The sequence below is a fragment of the Eschscholzia californica genome, unplaced genomic scaffold (genome assembly GCF_041429995.1).
Source record: "Eschscholzia californica isolate CP2 unplaced genomic scaffold, dmEscCali1.0.p SCAF_4, whole genome shotgun sequence".
Lineage (NCBI taxonomy): Eukaryota > Viridiplantae > Streptophyta > Magnoliopsida > Ranunculales > Papaveraceae > Eschscholzia > Eschscholzia californica.
This window is the reverse complement of record NW_028238461.1, coordinates 36,535,143-36,553,791: the sequence shown is the minus strand read 5'-3', so window position 1 is coordinate 36,553,791 and position 18,649 is coordinate 36,535,143. Positions and strand designations below refer to the sequence as shown.

The 18,649-nt window shown below is 36.5% G+C and overlaps 3 protein-coding genes across 3 annotated transcripts; 1 reads left to right on the top strand and 2 right to left on the bottom strand.

Moving 5' to 3' along the window:
• Nucleotides 1–6,216: 6,216 nt before the first annotated feature.
• On the bottom strand, nucleotides 6,217–7,108 carry LOC147544399 (protein neprosin-like). The gene is made up of 2 exons (XM_086635694.1): nucleotides 6,962–7,108; nucleotides 6,217–6,594 (listed from the first exon to the last, which is right to left on the bottom strand). Exons 1-2 carry the CDS (start codon nucleotides 7,106–7,108, stop codon nucleotides 6,217–6,219), a joined length of 525 nt encoding a protein of 174 aa, XP_086491820.1.
• A 59-nt stretch (nucleotides 7,109–7,167) lies between these two features.
• Nucleotides 7,168–10,167, bottom strand: LOC147544398 (protein neprosin-like). Its single transcript, XM_086635693.1, has 5 exons — nucleotides 9,988–10,167; nucleotides 8,783–8,869; nucleotides 8,476–8,673; nucleotides 8,145–8,315; nucleotides 7,168–7,230 (listed from the first exon to the last, which is right to left on the bottom strand). The coding sequence occupies exons 1-5, from the start codon at nucleotides 10,165–10,167 to the stop codon at nucleotides 7,168–7,170; spliced, it is 699 nt and encodes a 232-aa protein (XP_086491819.1).
• A 4,431-nt stretch (nucleotides 10,168–14,598) lies between these two features.
• Nucleotides 14,599–15,666, top strand: LOC147544397 (uncharacterized). Its single transcript, XM_086635692.1, has 2 exons — nucleotides 14,599–15,099; nucleotides 15,175–15,666. Exons 1-2 carry the CDS (start codon nucleotides 14,599–14,601, stop codon nucleotides 15,664–15,666), a joined length of 993 nt encoding a protein of 330 aa, XP_086491818.1.
• The last annotated feature ends 2,983 nt before the right edge of the window (nucleotides 15,667–18,649 follow it).

Genomic DNA, 18,649 nt, shown 5'->3' with positions numbered 1-18,649 from the left:
TGATGTTGTTTTTCATGAATCCACGATTCCAATGCATATCAACACTAAACCTTCCATGACTCCTTCCACTCCTTCACCATTTATCACTATTCCTGATAATGGCTCATTTACTATGCCACGAACAGAATTCTTTAACACTCCTGTCCGTTCCTCTACAGGCACCTCTCATCTGGCCTCCCCTTCCGCCTATCAAGACACGGATCGAGGCACTCCCAACGTTATAGACACACCTGTTCTTTCTCCTTTAGAATCTGTTCAACCCACTTCTGAACCTTCTCTGTCGGCACCCACAGGGGACTTATTGAGTTCTCCCATTGACGCCACTACCTCACCTCCTCCTGTTCGTCGTTCTCAACGACCACATCGCCCACCGACACATTTGGGTGATTATATATGTTCGGCTTTACAACAGTCCACTCTTTCACTTGATAAAAACATTTCTTATCCTCTCACCAATTACATCTCTTTCGACTCTTTTTCGCCTTCACATCGCATCTTTTTGGCCTCGGTTTTATCTAATGTCGAACCTCGAAATTATAATGAGGCCGTCACTTCTTCTCATTGGAAAGATGCCATGACTAAAGAAATTTCCGCGCTAGAATCAAATCATACTTGGTCTCTAGTTGATTCACCTCCAGGCAAACATCCCATTGGTTGTAAATGGGTTTACAAGATTAAACATCGATCTGACGGTTCAATTGAGCGATATAAAGCCCGTTTAGTAGCCAAAGGCTACACTCAAATTCAAGGTTTGGATTATACTGACACTTTTGCTCCGGTTGCCAAACTAGTTACAGTTCGCATGCTTCTTTCTATTGCTGCTATTAAAGGATGGTCTCTCCATCAACTCGATGTGAATAACGCTTTCCTTCAAGGGGACCTTGATGAAGAGGTGTATATGAAACCACCACCTGGAATTTTCACTAAGGGGGAGACTCGAGTTTGTAAACTTCACAAATCTATCTACGGTCTCAAACAAGCCTCTCGTCAATGGTTCTCCAAATTCTCTTCTGTCTTAATATCTCGAGGTTTTGTTCAGTCATTTTCAGACTATTCTCTATTTTCCTACCATAAAGATTCCCTTTCTATCTATGTCCTGGTTTATGTCGATGACATAATCATCACTGGCACGAACGATACTGCCATCTCAAAGTTAAAACAATTCCTTGATACAACGTTTTCTCTCAAACACCTTGGCCGACTCCAATATTTTCTTGGAATCGAGGTGTCTCGCTCTTCTAATGGAATCTTTCTATGTCAACGACGCTACACCTTAGACATTCTTGAAGATTCTGGCCTCACGGCTTCTCGTCCTTCTTCGTTTCCGATGGAACAAAAATTGCGCCTTAATAATGAGGATGGAACTCTTCTTCCTGATCCGTCCATTTTTCGTCGCCTAATCGGTCGTCTCATCTATCTTACGGTCACTAGACCTGACATTACATACGCTGTTAACAATCTCAGTCAGTTCATGCAATCTCCTCGATCAACACATCTCGATGCTGCTCATCGAGTACTTCGATATCTCAAAGGCTCCATTGGTAATGGAGTTTTTTTGTCTTCTTCTAGTCCACTCCACATTTCCGGCTACAGTGACTCTGATTGGGCTGGATGCCCTTCTTCACGTCGATCCACAACTGGTTACATAACAATGTTAGGATCAAGTCCTCTATCCTGGAAATCTAAGAAACAATCTACGATTGCCAGATCTTCAGCTGAAGCTGAATATCGAGCCTTGGCTTCACTCACCTGTGAGCTTCAATGGCTCAAATACCTTCTCAAAGATCTTGGAATTAACCACTCCACTCCCATGTCCGTATATTGTGACAATCGAGCTGCTTTACATATTGCTGAAAATCCAGTTTTTCATGAACGAACAAAACACATCGAGATCGATTGTCATCTGGTTCGTGAAAAGATAAAGTCCAAACTAATTGCTCCTCGCTTCACACCAACCACACAACAGCTTGCCGACATATTTACGAAGCCATTAGGAGCTGACGCTTTTCAACGAATTCTTAGCAAGTTGGGCATTTTTTCTCCTCCTGCTCCAACTTGAGGGGGAGTATCACGGATCAAGCATGGATCACGACCTGACCCGCGTCTCATACCCACGGATGATCCACAACCGAGCAACACATCATCGATAGACTTGGTCAAATGATAGTTTAGATTCTCCTAGATATGATTTCATGTAATCTTTGTTGTTATTTATCTTATTAGCAAACCTATATATACTCATGTACCTAATACTTATTTGAATACACAGAGAATACTTATTCTCATTCATCTCTACCTCTCTCAATCTCGACTTCTCTCTTTCACTATCTCTCTCTGTTAACTCAACTTCATAACTTCATAATAATAGTGAAAATGGACAGATGCAATCTGGTGAAAGGCAATAGAGTTTGATTTTACAAGCATACATTATGGCATATGTCAATTCAGGTATTCCCTTGATGAATCTAACAAATCCTATAACAATAATACTACAAATAATAGCAACTACAACTCTAACAAAAGAAATAACAATCAAGAAAGATCATCTTTATGAAGAAAGAGACTCTTCTGAATCTCATAAAGAAGAAAATTTAACTGCTGAAGATACATATAAAGCTCAGTATGGCTTTCCTTAAGAAATGTATAATCTTGAATAAGCTCATATGGTTTCTGTCGCATTAGGAGAATCTAAGTTAAGCATGAAACCATTCAGATTCCAAAATTGATCTTGCAGATATTGGTGCAAATAGTCATATGACTAATCACTCCACCACGATTCAAGATCAAAGTTATTCAAGTTCTTCTTCAGTAATATAGGGGTTATTGTTCTTCCATTCCAATAGTGAGTACAAGTACATAAAAATTATCACTGAAACTCACATATTTAATCTGAAAAATGTGTTAGTTGTTCATAACATAAAGATAAGCTTCCTCTCAATCTCCAAAATTTACTAATTAGGGTTACAAAATTTTGGATATCTGGTCTTATAAGATTTCAAATGAAGGTCCAGTTGTTTATGATCTTTATCCCATCACTTTTGTACCCGTCACTCATGAGGCTTATATATCTCAAATCTGTGATTTCACAGAATTAAGAGAAAAAGCGGAAATTTATTTCCCAGGGCACGAATTCGAAACGTATTACGCATAAATCGATAGGTGGATAAACCATTCTTACCTCACAAGCAAAGCCTGCTTCAACAAAACAACCGCGACAAGTAAAAGCTCAAGCTGGAATCAACCCCGGAACACGAAGGCCAACCATATGGAGGTCAGCTCAAGCTTAAATCAGCCGCGGAGCACGGAGCTCCAGAAATTGGATATGCAAAGAACGACCGAGCTTTACGAACAACCTTGGTCAAGGTATATTTGAAACTTCAAATATATATTTACTTAAGTTATTTATGATGCGAAAACTTTAGAGTACTTCTACTCCTTAGTTTCTCTACTTTCGACTAAGGAGTGGTGGGACTCATGATGATACATAAAATGGCCAACCGTTGACTGGCGTCAAGAAGTCAAGAATACACAAAAATCCCAACAGGTGAACCCGTCTCAAGGTAGCATGACTGCTAGGCCCCATAACTAGGAGGTCGGCAAGATTACCTAAGAAGCTCCCTGTTCTGCCTAAAACACAACGAGGTCTTCCCTGGGGTTCCCAAGAAGTGTAGGGTGGTTTACGTAAGCAAGACCGACACCTTACGCCCTAAACTGGGAAGGTAGAAGCGCACCACACACTTACCGACTTAATCCCGGATCTTTCTAAAGGTTTCAGTCGGCTAAAGATCTTAACTTTGTAACTTGGGCTTCAAGAGTCTCAAAGGAGGAAACATCTTCCAGATGATCTATCAACTCGGTAGGATATCTATGAAGTATCTTAGAAACTAGGAACTTCTAGTTATCCTCGATATGAGGTAAACCAAAAGGGAAACACTAACTACGAACAGTAGTCTTAATCCTTAACGGTGGATCACAACCGCCTCATCTACACCGTCTATCATAGTCGGTCCAAATCGTCCTATAAAAGGGCACCTCATCGCCTTCACCATGGTAAGCGGAGTAAGTTAAATACACTCAATTTGTTCCTCAAGGACGCTTAATACTCAATCTTTTAACTGCAAAGAGCAATCTGACTGTCTTGAGCGCCAGAGAGGTTTCTGAACCCTTTGCAGATTTCCCCCCAGGTTTCTCGGAGCAAGGAGCATGAACCAAAGGAAGGAGTATCGATGATCTAGATAGAATATCCACCATAACAGACGATGTCATACATCAAGTCTTCATTCTCTGATTGATAACCAAAGGATCGTTTTTCGACATAAGCATGGAGGTATGGCCGACGCTGGTCCGTTAACCCCGCCTGGTCTAGTTTTCTTTTCATGTATAGTTGCTGCAGAGCCTCTGTTCGATCTGGACCTCTTCGTGTCATAAAGGCGCTGGTTGGAGTGGAGAAAAGCTTGCGGGAGAGACTCTTCACTTTCTTCATATTTTCCCCAGCTACTCGTTCCTTCCGAGCTGACTCTGCATCTTCCTTAGCTTTGCGGAGGTTTTCCGAAGGCTCCGCGCTTCCTCGTCACCAGGGAGCTTATCGGCTTTGAGTTGCTCTATCTCTGCCATCAGCTCCTCTAGAGTAGAAAGCCTGGTCTCGCACTCGTTGGGAGTACATTCTTGTGAATACATTGTTATTAAGGAACAATAAAGGTAGTTCTGAAAAAAACAGTGTAAAAGATCGGGTTACCAAAGTGATGATATTGCTGGAGTTTAGCCCTCCTTCTAGCGCCAATTGCAGATGTCGAAAAATGTCACCTTCGGTTATCAGTCAGGAAATTAAGACCTTTATTATGGATTATCCGATTTGAACGATACTCTGTCTGGATGAACGATATTCCTTCATTTGATTCCCACTCCTTGCTCCAAAAATCTGGGGGAATCCTACAAAGGATTCGGAAACCTCTCTGACGCTCAAGACAGTCATATTGCTCTTTGCAGTTAAAGGTGAGTATTGAGTGATCATTTTGGAATGTATTGAGCCTATTTAGCTTACCTTAGTGAAGGTGATTTGATGCCCTTTTATAGGCTGATTAACAACGACTGTGATAGACGGTGTAGATGAGGCGGTTGTAATGCATTGTTCGGGATTTCGACTACTCTTCGTAGTTAGGGTTTCCCTTCTAGTTTATCTCGTATCTAGGATAATTGGAGGTTTCCCGTTTCATAAATACTTCGCAAACATCCTGCCGAGTTGATAGAGCTTTTAGGAGATGTTTCCTCCTTTAAGACTCTTGAAGGAGTTAGGATTTTTTAATACTGTTCGTAGTTAGGGTTTTCTTTTTCGTTTGTCTCGTATCTAGGATAATTAAAAATTCCCCGTTTCAAAGATACTTCGTAGATATCTTGCCGGGTTGATATATCTTGTAGGAGATGTTTCTCCCTTTAAGACTCTTGAAGTCCAAGTTAACTAAACACTTAAGATCTTTAGCCGACTGAGATCTTCAGGAAAATTGGAGATTAAGTTGGTAAGCGTGCGGCGCGCTTCTGCCTTCCCAGTTTAGGGTGTAAGGCATCAGCCTTGCTGACTTGGACCCCCCTATACTTCTTGAGAATCCCAGGACAGACCTGATTGTGCTTTAGGCGAAACAAGACTGGAGCTCCTTACCCGATCTTGCCGACCTCCCACTTCTCAGTTGGACTTAGGTGGCGAATCTTTTCGGGCCTAGCAGACCTGTTTCCTTGAGACGGGTTGACCCGTTGAGCTTCTGGGCTATTCTTGACTTCTTGAAGTCAACGGTTGACCATTTTATGTATCATCACTTTCGACTATAAACTACTATCACAACCCTACAAGGAAGACGTTGAATCTTAGGAGACGTACCCGCAACTATTGGAATTGTGATACGGGCATAAAATGTCTCAAGGAAAGAAATTTCGTTCTCGCCTGACTTTATACTTATCTCGGTTAAATCAAAAGAAAAATATCATTGTTTAGTTAGAACTTTCGTTTATCTCTTTGGATAAGTCCGAGAAGAGTTATTCTATCTTAGAAAACAAACAGAGATTCTGTTTTTTTATGTTCCAATAAAATAGATAAAATGTAAACTTAGAGCATCCCATGGAAACAAAAATAAACAACTAAAATTAAATTCATATAACAGAACAACATTGCGTTCAAGTATAATTTTATTATTAACCATTTTTCTTGTTTATAAAAGACAAGGATATTTAAGCACATTTACCACCAGGTCCTCCAAATTGAAGAGCATGTCTATATTCATCATCTTTATATCCATAGTATCTTACTCGGTAAACCCAATCACCGCATCCTAATATTTTTTTCATTTCATTTCCGTTCGGATCCACGATATTATTAGACCCATCTATGTATTGCATTTTGGCAATGTAAGTTGCATGAGTAAAATCACCATCTGGAAACCTACCATTTCCCATTCTTGGAGTTACTTGATCTCCATGGTTCCCCACCTGACCTCCCCAATATATATATTGAGCTCCCGCTCCAAATAATGGAAATAAGGTATTTGGCCAATATCCTACGCTTATTTTGTTGTCGTATATTAGCCACCAATTCCCCGTTTGTCGATCCTGATCATTTATGCGGTAGTAGGTTGTATAAATTATCGGTTATTAGTAACTTACAGAAAAAAATATAACAATCTTATTGGTGTTTAGGTAAAACTAAAATGTAAGTAGATGTAGAAATTACTTGATATAAGCACAAAATATATTTGTAATAGAATAATACCCTTTTTAGGTAAAAAAGAGTGTAAATGATAGGCTAGACTGCGATACTACTAAAAGTGGTATGTGAAGTTTCGGGCTTCTCTCAACCCAAAAGCTAGCTCAAGAGGTACGACTTCTCTCACACTTAATAACACACTCCCTTACGCTTCCACAACCCATGAGGGATTTTCCTAACAACATCTTCCCCCAAATAAAACTTCAGAGTTACCTGCAAGATCTTGTCACGTATGGGATATTGAACCCCTTCATAAATTGAGACTTTATCAATAGGATAATCAGGAGTGAAGACTTTGTCTACTTGAACAAAACCAGGGCACATGGTATTGTAGCACCCTATACCATTACCACCCTGCATTTGTACAACATTAATGTTAACAAAATATTAATCTTAACAAAATAATAAAATTTGATTCATTAGCTTACAGTCCAGTAAGTAAACGATCGAGTTATGTTGTTCCCGTACAAATGTGGGTTTACCTGTAAAAATAGTCAAAATTAAACAAAGGTAAAAAACCATATCAAGATATTTAATGATGTTAAGCCTGTGGTTATCCAACTCAAAACCAATTGGGTATGAGTGGAGAGAACCTAGACATTATATTCTTGGTTTCTAAATAGCCTTCTCTCATATGGGACTATTCTCACAAATGAATTCTAAATTACTAACAATTAATTAGATGGCACAAAAGAGGGCCAATTTTGGACCTCAATTGTTTGATGCAGATGGCTGAGATTGAAACCCCAAAATTTACCTTGGCGATGCAAAAGACTCGATAGATTTTGAATAAGAAGTTGATTATGAGAAGGTGTGAATTAGTTTTTTTGCTATAACTCGTTCTTCAATTTTGTAAATTACTCTGTTTCACTTATTGGTCTAGCATAGGTTAATTTTGTTATATCTCGATCTTCATTTGTTTTTGCTACTAACTAGCATGGGTCGTGGAATCTATTGCCAACGGCTGCACTTATTCTAAGTTATCAAAGTTAATACGTTTATATGCAATAAGCCATTAAATAAATAAAAAAAGTAGTTCCTTATGCGTTAGGGTTTCTTATCATAGCCTCCCGGGTTTGTTTTCATGGCCTTGAGGGTCTTTTAATGTTGTCATATACCATACGGAGGTTTATGACTCTACGAAATTATTCTGTCCTCTTAGTTTATCAATGTTGTATGATCCATAAAACTATTTGACATTGCCTTCTTTCAATAGAGGTCAGATGTGAAATAAAATCTTCCCCGCGTGATAACCCCTCCCACTCCCAACCTCGAATACTCCCCTTTGGTTCGTGGTCAATCTTTATAGGTAGCTTTCAACTATTATGTGTCATATGTTTTCTGTATATGCCATAAAAGCATGATAGAATGAGCACAGTATTCGTTATACACTTACAGTCCATCCGACATAGATACCATTCATCATCTCATTGAATGGACCAGCTCCAACAAAAAGTTCTGCTGAAGTAAATTGGTCCGGCTGAACTCTGTCCGGATTAAAAGTGTTTATTTCTGCAGTAGCCCCATAATATGCTTCTCCAATAACCTGATATAGGACACCTGCTTGCTGCAAAGGTAAATAAAAGTTACTAAAACCTCAACGGTCGAAACTCATAAAACAGCTATATTCGTTACAGTTAAAGACTTAAAGCGGAAAAAGTAGTTTTCGTAAGTTGTTACATTTTCTTTAAAATGTGTAAAAAAGTCTAATTTGCGAACATACTTACATATTGAACAGAACCACTAGCATCTGCAGTTAGAAATGACATTGGCTTTAAGGGTTTAGCTCTTATTAGATCATCTTTCTGCGTCCTTCGAATAGGAACTGTTCCACTTGGACATACATTTCGTGTAGATCTAGCCCTTGGTTGTTGAACTTTACTTTCTTTACCTCCAACAGTCTCAGGAATAAAATTAGGTTTCATCTAATAAGAAAAATTAATTAAAAAACAATTCATTTGTATGTCAATATATATTAATTATATTAAGTTGAAGATATAATCAATAAACCTAATGTTACAAATATGAAAGAACCTGAATTTCGTGATTCTTGAGTAGAGGATGATCAAATGCGGGTTGTTTGTAGATGTCAACACAGTCATAAGTATCACCCCATTCAGACTTTTAACACGATATATAACAAAACAAAAGAAAAAAAAAAGTTAGTGTTCGTGTAATTTAGTCTTTAGTTATTAGATGAAAACTACTTTTTAACTTAAACGGGGAGTTGGAAAATGTCCCTAATAACGAACTTCTTTGAATTGTATGGTTATCTTTATCCGATTTTAATTTTGAAGTACGGGAAGAGGTTGAGAAAGAAGTCAGTTGTAACGAGGAAGAGGTTGAATAAAATGGATGAAAAGGGTGGAGGGAAATGGGGCGGGTCTAAGGTTTATTTCCCTAATCTTAATAAAGGCCAGGTATTTTAGTCACATAAATCATAACCTATCATATAGCTGAGGAAAAAAAGTTTCTTTAAGGGGTAACTATAAACTATTAATTATTAAAGAAGATAAACTCAATTATTAATCAGTCATGAAGGTAATCTAAGAGCATCTCCAATGCAACACTCAATTTTAGAAACTCCGAGTGCCATGTAGGACTTTTGGAGTTTTTTCTTAAAAATCATCTCCAATGCAACACTCTATTTGGATCTCTAAGATGACGTGTCGAGAGTGGAATAGAGATACCTCAAGAGGACACTCTGTTTCTAGAGTGTCCTCTTGAGATGTCTCTAATTGTCCAACTCATCAATATTTGATTTTCAACCAATAGAAATCAAGTCTTCTATATTTTCTAAAATAACTAATTATTTATTTACGAAAATAACTATGCCACATAAGTAAATAAGATAAGTTTACAGTTTTACATTAGAGACAAAAAAAAATTGAAGATCTCTATTAACGCCACGTATGAGTGAGAATCTCAATTGAAACTTGACACATGATGAATGGAGATTTTTTGAGTTTTGCATTGGAGATGCTCTAAGTGGAGATACCCTCTTCACATTAGTAGTAAAAACTCTTTCTAAGTACCACTGCGCAATTAAAATTCAAAATACATTTTCATCTTAATTAAAATTCACATTATCATAATCTTAGACCAACTGAAATTAAAATGAAGTAACGCATAAAAACTCAAGTAATTTTCACCCATTTGAATAGATTGAATTGTTAATTGATAATTTGACTAACTAATCTATGTTAACGCTTTAAGAGGGAGAAAAAAAGTAAATATACCTGAATAGTTTTAATTCGAGGCTTATTTAAAATCCTCAATTGTCTTTCAAGCTCTAAATCTTCTTCATCAGATAAAACCCTCGCCCCTTCAACAACATAATGTGCAAAAACCAAATATACAAGTCCAATCAACCCCAATACAAACAAGTTGGTACCCTTCAATCCCAAACTTCCAGCCATTGTTTCCTATTAAAGACCACTCTCTTCAAACTTATAGAATAAGGTTACTATTTATCCATACTTATAAGAAAACTTTCATTAGATATTGTTATGATCTAGTTTGACTTAATTTAGCCATGTTAGGAATTCTAATAATTTGACAGATTCTAATATATTCTTAATTTTTTTTTCTAATTTTTGTTTGTTTTATCACTAGTTTGTTTACATTTAAAAATTTAAATATATCAACATTTTAACAGTACATCAGTAACAGAAACTGAGTATATACTTGTTAAATGTGAAAGTAACGAGAATTTTTCTTAAAAATGAAAAAATTCATAGAATTCAAAGAATTGGCTAACTTGTGCCTTAAGAGCATTGCAATATAATCTCTTAATGTCTTTTCATTTATATTTAAGAATCATTTGAACGATACAATCAGAATTAGAGGTTGAATATTTATCTTTTAAAACTGAAAGCAGTTTAACGATGATAAAGATGTTTTCTTAAAAGTTAACGACTTCATGACTAATTAACACTTGCTCTACATGAAGATCTCCTATGTAGCAAAATGAAGATCCTCTAAATCCTTTGTCTCCAATTCAGATCTTTAAAACTATTTTATTCACTTATTTGGCATGATTAATCTGGTAGAAAATTTAATTAATTATTTTTAAGATTTCAGAATTAGTATCTCTATCGGTTAAAACATTAAAAATGTTGAGTTAGACAATTAAAAATATTTCCTGGAGACCCTAGAATTATAGTATCTTCTTCAGATCTCTAACATTAACTAGAACACCTTTACTGTAGAGATACAAGTTGAGTTACGCATTGGACAAAGTTTTAAAAGTGTGAATGAATATTATAACTAGAGATTTAGAAAGTGGGAAAGAAGTACGAAAACTAAAAATATATAGGATAAAAGAACAGAGGTGCCGTTAGAAAAAGAGTGCCTTGATATTATACAGTACAAAAGAAAGGGTTAGTCCCTAATATGGTAATATTCGGAAAAATAATGAATTAATTAGATACATGGACGCAGGAGTTTGTGGCGCAAATATTTTGCACCAAAATTATTTGTAAAAGTTAAGCCTGTGTCCCAGAAACAAGGGAAAATGACTATTTAGGTAGTAAAAGATTTCATATTAGCTAAAAAAGCAACTAACATTTTCTATTTACTATAAGTGACCAAAATATTATGGTTAATGATAAACAAAGTTAAAATTAATATATATAATTATCAATCAGGTCATTTCCTAAAAAAATTATTCCAAACTTACTCTTACTCTTACCCATTAAAAACACATTTTCATTCTCACGAAACTCACTAGATCTCGAGGGGTTTTTCGCTTCTTCTTCAAATCTACTTCTTCGAATCTACTACTTCTTCAACTTTGAACGTTTTTCTTTTTCAATTGCTATGATATTACTGCTTTCAATTTACTATTCATGATCGATCAATCAAGGTATGAACACTCTCTGTTAATGTAGGTATACAACCCAAGATGCTTATTCTCACACAAACTGGTTAAGTTCTGTTAGGTTTAGCCCTCATACCATTCAACCAACTATTGTAAGTTGAGGAACACATCAACACTTGTTGTCGGAGTATTAATATTATATCATCCTTATGTTGTTGTTGAATGAAAGATGTCACTTGAATCTGTTGTCGTTGTATTTATTGTGGTGTACATTTGTGCCAGAGAGGATGATAAAGAGATATGATTATATGTTGGTAACAGGTTGATACATATATATGTGAAATTTGGACGCGAAATGTTTGATGAAATGTCTGAAAGAGTTGTGATTTCTTGGGCGTCTTTCATTGTGCTTATGCCAAAAAAAAATGAGATATGGAAGGGGCAGTTTAGTTGTTTATTGGGTTTTACCTAAGAAGAGTAAGATGGCATGGACGACTATGATAACCGGTTTTGCTAAACCTAAAGAGGCTCTGAGATTGTTCAAGAATATGAAAGATTCTGGTAGGTGTCATTTCTGCTTGTGCTCAATTGGTTGCTATAAAGTATGGCAATTGGATTTGAAATGTTTCTAATAAATCTGGTTCTTTGATCTATATGTTTTGTCTAAACTAATGTTACAGAGAAGTTATGAAGCATTTAGTAATATTTGTTGGTGATCAAAAAACATAATGGTTGCTTGGAGATTCATCCTCATTGCTTTTCACTTACCAGAGAAGGTGTCAATTTTAAGAGACATCTTTTGTGTCTGATGGTTACTTGAAGATGATGCGGAGAAGAACTGAATTTCCTCGAAATTTTTTTCATATGAGATTCCAAGGATGGAAACATTAGAAGCACCACCACCAAGATCGAACACAACTATAACATTAACCCATATGAAAGTGCACCACTAGTTAGCTCGTTGATGATTCTCCTTTAACAATCCTATTGAGGATGACGATGATTAGTATGAAAAGAAGACTTAAAAATCAAAGTGAGTTTTACCAAACTAGAAATGAGGAATCGGTGAAAAAGCCGAATGCTTCTTTTATATCAAAGACCAATGTGAGTTTTCCGATAGTGGTCAAGTTTTTATGGTTCTTATCACTTCTCAAGATAGAGATTTAGATGATGTATCCAACAGTATTGACACTAGGGTTATATGATGAATGATGAAATCAATTTCAAACGCAAGACTTTGTATACACACACTCTTAGTTTATATTATCGATTTGCAAATCGAGTTTGCAAGATATGCAACTCAAGATTATATCCTGCGAAGCTTGCAAATAATGTTTGCAATCTAAAATTTACAAACACAGTTCACAATATGCAAACACATGTTTGCAGTTTACATTATGCAAACACTTGTGTGCAAACACGTTTGCATAACAGATTGCATAACAGATTTTTGCAAACACGTTTGCTTAACAGATTGTTGCAAACACGTTTGCAGAAAAACGTAAAGGAGAAAAACGCCGTTTTTTTCTGATTTTTTTTTTTGAAAAAAAATATTGAAAGTGGATCTTGTTAGAAAGCTAATAAAAAATCATTTCTTAATATATAAGTTTTATAGAAATCCGACATCTCAAACAAAAGTTATATCGATTTAAATTTAAAGAAAAATAAAAGAATTTAGTTACACAAAATGACAAAAAAGGGTATTTTAGTATTTACACACTTTTTGACCTGAATAATAATTTTCAAATGTTTTGTGTTTTTCTACTCATTTTCAATATTATTTTGACCTTTCTAGAAATTACCTCCAGAAACAACGCCCATGGGCCATGTCTAGACCCTCACCTCACTTTTAGTCCCAAAAAACTAATTGGACAAATAAAATGTCCCTTGGTTTGTCTGTAAAGCTATCTGCAACGCCAGTAGTAACAACACACAGAACCGTCCCAAATACTTATCTGAGACGGTTTTACGCCGTCCCAAATAAACCATTTTTTGGTACTGTTCAATTGTATCAACGCAAGACTATGATAAGTAAGAATTTGTCAAATCCTAACAAATTTCTCAACTAAAATTAAGTACAAAAATACATAAACTCTTGTAATAATTAATCAAGTTTAATAAATTGAATTTTCATTTTCATTTCTTTGAATTGACTAATTTCACAGAGTAGCAGAGAGAGGTACAAAACCTAAATATCATTTTCTCTTTTGATCTATCTAAAACTTATCTTCATCTCCACGAAAGGAAATCAAGAAATGAAATGACGTAAATAAATCAAATCTATTGAATAATCTTCTTATCATTCTGAATTGATAGAGAATGGATTCATCAATATCATCATCTTCTCTGAGTTTCAATACAAATACGAATTTTTCAATCTCTCACATATCTAGCACGTATCAGAAAAATTAGATGAGCAAATCACTTTCTTTGGAAAGATCAAATGTGTTAGGAACACTCGACTAGGGTTTCTCGGCAGAGAAGAAGCAATAGAGGAAAGAGGAATAAAGCTAAACAATTAGGGTTTCAACTAATTGTATTCAAAAAGTCAAACATTGAATAAGTCAAGGTTGACTACACTACACTTGTGTCTATAGGCACCTCCCAACAGTTCCTGTATGAATAACATAATTAGTTAGTTGAAATTAGTTAGTTACTCTTATACCTAATTTTTGTTTCTCCTCCTTTTCTCTAATTGTACTTAGTATTAATAAAGTGTATGCTAAGACAAGAGTAAGATTGAATAAAATTGAAGTTTCATTTGAGAAACCTTACATGGTACCAGAGTCTGTGTTAGATCATTAGGGTTTCTCTTCTTGGAACTCGAAAAGAAATCTCCAAAATTAACATAAACATCTCACAAAATCAAAAGTACAAAAAAAGAAGATCAAGATTAACACAAAGAAGGATCATATCAAAATCTGAAGAAAGAATTATCAAGATTAAAAGGAAAGATTCAAGAAAAGGAAAAGAACAAGAACACTTACTATTTTTTCAGACTTAACACCAGCAATCATCATCATCATTCATGGCTTCCGCAAATACAAACTCAGGTACTCTTCCACCCATCTCTTCAGTCACAAATTTCATCACTGAGAAATTAGATGACACCAATTATCTCATGTGGAGAGACCAAATAGAGAATATGTTAAGTACTTATGAGTTACTAGGTTTTGTTACTGGTTCTATTGAAGAACCATCACAATTGAAATTCATTCAAGGAGCAGAACAAGTAAATCCAGAATTTCAAACATGGAGATCAAAAGAGAGTTTTGTTAGGTCTTACCTCAAAAGCACATTATCTAAATCCATTTACTATGATACATATGGATTAAAGACTGCAAAAGAGATTTGGGATTACCTTGAGATTACCAACAATGAGGGTCTTGAATCAAGAAAACATCAATTAAGAAAGAAACTGCAAAATATCAAGAAAGGAAACAATTCTGTGGCAGAATACCTGAGGGAGCTGAAACAGACATTAGATTCCTTGATGTCAGTAAATGATAGAGTCAGTGACTCAGAGCTGGTCAGGATGGCTTTATAAGGTCTGGACTCAGACTATGATCAGTTTATAATAGCAATTCGCGCTAACAATGAACAGCTGACATTAGCACAACTCAAGTCTAGGCTAATTCAGCATGAGCAGTGGCTCCATACCAAAGAACAAGATGCAGAGGCATATTATACAAAAAGAACAACTCAAAAGCTATATCAGAGAGGAAATGGAAGACCATCACCCACTTACTATAGAACTCAAGCCCTTCCCAAGAAAGAAGGGTCATACTCCAATATGCCAGTAAACAATTCACAACCCAAGAATCAAAAGGCAGAAGATTTTGACTTTACCACAGTTCCTTGTGGTATATGCAAGAGATGGGGGCATTCAGCAGGAGTTTGCTTTTTTAGGTTTAAACCAAACAGACCCATGAACCCTGCTGGATATCACATTGAATCACAAAGTCAAAAGGAGAATCAAGTAGTTGAGGATCCAAATACTGAAACTTATCTTTATGATGAAGAAACATTACTAGAATGCAATAATGCTGAAATGTATGAGAGAAATGAATGTGTTGAAGACAACTTTCAGGAATGATACACTACAATCATGACAAAAAAGGAACAAGAACTAAACAATGAAGAATGTCATGCTATTGTCAGTCCTATACAAGGAAAAGACTCATCATGGCTAGCAGACACTGGAGCTAGCAGCCACATGACACATTCTATAGAAAATTTGAAGGGTCCTCAGCCATATAGTGGGACAGAAGCAGTGATGGTTGGCAGTGGTAATTTCCTACCCATTGCCAGCACAGGTACATCCACCCTTCTGACATCCACACATGTTTTTGACTTGGGAAATGTCTTATGTGTCCCAAATCTGAAAAGAAATGGGTTATACATTCATGGGAAATGTCTGTTCTTGAACAGATCGAACTGCGGCGAAGGGTTTCCGTTCACCGGAGTGTTTAGAGAGAGAGAGGAGAGAATTTTTTTTTTTTAAAATAGTTTTTTTAGAGAGACAGAGAAGAGAGAGAAAGAAAATTTTGAAGGTCGCCAGCCGAAAATTTGGCCGGCCGGCGACCTGTCGGTGAAGATGATGATGTGGCGTGCTCAAATGATGTGGCAAAGAGAGAAAATGAGATAAAGGACAGAGAGTAACGGAATGTTAAAGATAACGGAAAAAGGGGGCCATACGGAAATTATTGCTAAAGTAGGGGGCCAGGCAAGAAGCAGGTCACAAAGTTGGGGGCCATTTGGGAAATAACCCAAAAGAAATCTGTTGTCTATATCTAAGTTTACTAAAGATAACTCATGCTCAATGGAGTTTATGCCTTGGGGTTACAAAATAAAGGACATCTGGTCTAAACAAACCTTAGCAGAAGGTCCAATGAAAAACAACTTGTACCCTATAAAGGCACGGTGTCTGAAATCACAACAAAACATCACAGCAGCACATGTCACCAAGATAACTACAAGTTATGATATATGGCATGCTAGACTTGGGCACTCACATAGTGGAGCTATCAAGCAATTACATCAAGAAAATAAGATCATAGTGTCTAATATAAATGATAAACCCTTTTGCAAATCTTGTGAATTGGAAAAAAGCAAATGCTTACCTTTCACATCATCTTCTAGCACAACAAGTCATCCATTATATATGATACATTGGATGTATGGGGACCAGCTCCTATTCAAACACCCAATGGAGCAAGATACTACATTTTGTTTCTAAATGACTACAACAAATATGCTTGGATATATGCAATGAAAGTAAGGTCAGATAGCATAAAGTGTTTTACCCATTTCAAAGCTACAATAGAGAATCTGATCAAAGAAAAGATTGTATACTTTCAATCAGATGGGGTACCAGAATTACAGAAAGGAGACTTTAGAACCTTCCTAGAGAAACATGGCATCACCTTCAGGAGCTCTTGTCCCTACACTCCACAGCAGAACGGCAAGGCAGAAAGGAAACACAGACACATAACAGAATTGGGTAATACACTCTCCTTTCATTGCTTCTTACCAAAACATCTATGGTTTGATGCCTTTAGCACTGTTGTCTTTATTATAAACAGACTTCCTACCCCAACACATCAGGGTTTAACACCTTTTGAGATACTGTTTGATGTACCCCCTGATTACACAAATCTTAGGATCTTTGGATGTGCATGCTATCCCCATCTAGGTGAACTAAGAAAAGATAAACTTAGCCCCAAACGTGTATAATGTGTCTTCTTAGGTTACAATAATGAGCATAAGGGATATAGATGCTATGACCCTGTAACAAGGAGACTATATGTGTCTAGACATGTAAGTTTTGATGAAAGCCATTTCCCCTATGCCAACATCATCAACAAAAAGTCTAGGTGTGATCAGACTGTGGAACCACCTATTTCATTACCTCTACCATCAATTGACACACCTCACTCCTTTAGGCCTGAACTAGGTACACCTAGTAGTAATTCTAGTCCACCAGCTAGTTCAGGGCCAGGATGCATGACTTCTCATGAGATAGGGACATCTAGTTATCATACTAGCCCACCAACTATCACATAAGTACCATTACAACCTCACCAGTCAGAACAGGTGGTCACTAGAGGCAGAAATGGCATTGTCAAACTAAGCAGCTTTCAGCTGACTTTGTGGCCCATTTTACTTCACCTCACACTTAAGATGTTGCCTATCTATCTATACTTCAACTTCCCACTGAACCAACAACTTACAAAGAGGCAGAAAGGAGTATTGAGTGGTGTAAAGCAATGGATGATGAATTTCAAGCACTACAACTCAATAAGACATGGTCTTTAGTACCTTTCAACAGTAATATGAATCTCTTGGGATGTAAGTGGGTCTACAAATTAAAATAGAAGAGTGATGGCTCTATTGAGAGGTACAAGGCAAGACTTGTTGCCAAGGGTTTCCATCAAAAGGAGGGTATAGACTACTCTGAGACTTTAAGTCCAATAGTCAAGGTAAACACCATCAGATTGGTTCTCACAATTGCAGTTACAAAGTCATGGCACATCAGACAACTGAATGTATCCAATGCTTTCCTTCATGGAAACTTAGAAGAGGCAGTGTATATGGTGCAGCCACCAGGTTTTGTTCAACTACAAAAGGAAAATTATGTGTGTCACTTACACAAGGTTCTTAATGGCCTTAAGCAGGCTCCTAGAGCTTGGTTTCACAAGTTTGCTACCTTTCTGGTGGGATATGGGTTTCAGAAAAGTACCACAGATCACTCAATATTTGTTTATCATGTTAACTCAGACACAGTGGTACTTCTCTTATATGTAGATGACATAATTCCCACAGGGAGTTCTCAGTCTCTTTTATCACAGCTTATTGCTGATTTATGCTCAGTCTTTAAGATGAAAGACTTGGGAGCTCTGGCATTCTTTTTGGGCATAGAAGTTTCTCATGGAAAATCTCCAAATACTATGCTACTTATACAAAATAAATATACCTTGGAGCTTCTTCATAGAGCAAAGTTACTGGATTCCAAACCTTCAAAGTCGCCAGTTTCCAGTGGACAGAGAGTTTCTCTTCTTGATGGTACTGCATTATCG